General features: G+C 44.6%; 1 protein-coding gene across 1 annotated transcript in view; it reads right to left on the bottom strand.

Annotated features, from left to right (window-relative positions):
- EMH_0052590 (uncharacterized protein) overlaps positions 1-554 on the bottom strand; it is a gene marked incomplete at both ends in the record, with an annotated part of 5,015 nt that overhangs the window by 2,916 nt on the left and 1,545 nt on the right. The window contains 2 exons of the mRNA XM_013496890.1: positions 119-248; positions 552-554. Coding sequence (XP_013352344.1) covers positions 119-248; positions 552-554 — 133 coding nt within the window. The remainder of the gene's footprint in view (positions 1-118; positions 249-551) is intronic.

Raw genomic sequence — 554 nt, 5'->3', positions numbered from 1 at the left:
CCTCGCACTGGCGAAGCAGCAGCAGCAGCAGCAGCAGCAGCAGCAGGAGCAGCAGCAGGAGCAGCAGCAGGAGCAGCAGCAGCATCAAGGGGAGCAGCAGTAACCCAGAGAGCTACACAACTTATATCATCTCTCTTCCCGCCTTTATATGCTTCTGCTGCTGCTGCTGCTGCTGCTGCTGCAGAGCCGCCAGACAGAGACAGCGGCCTCGCCCCCTCAGCAGCAGCAACAAACGGACGCTCAAACAGCTGAAAAAAAAACACACACACACATACTCCTGCTGCTGCTGCTGCTGCTGCTGCTGCTGCTGCTGCTGCTACTGCTGCTGCTGCTGCTGGTGATTATAGGTAAAGCGAAGAGAATTGCTTGCATATGAAAAGGAAAATAAATAAAAGAAAATTAAAAAAAATAAAAACAAAGACAAAGACAAAGAGACAAAGAAAAGGAGAAACAAAAGGAGAGAAAAAGAGAAAAAAAAAATATAAATAAATAAATAAATAAATAAAACTTGTGTTTATTTACTTCGTCTCGTATATATAAAATAGATATACAGG

This window comes from Eimeria mitis, genomic scaffold (genome assembly GCF_000499745.2).
Source record: "Eimeria mitis Houghton genomic scaffold, Emh_scaff2358, whole genome shotgun sequence".
Classification (NCBI taxonomy): Eukaryota; Apicomplexa; class Conoidasida; order Eucoccidiorida; family Eimeriidae; genus Eimeria; species Eimeria mitis.
The sequence above is the reverse complement of the archived record's forward strand: the minus strand, read 5'-3'. Positions and strand labels throughout refer to the sequence as shown.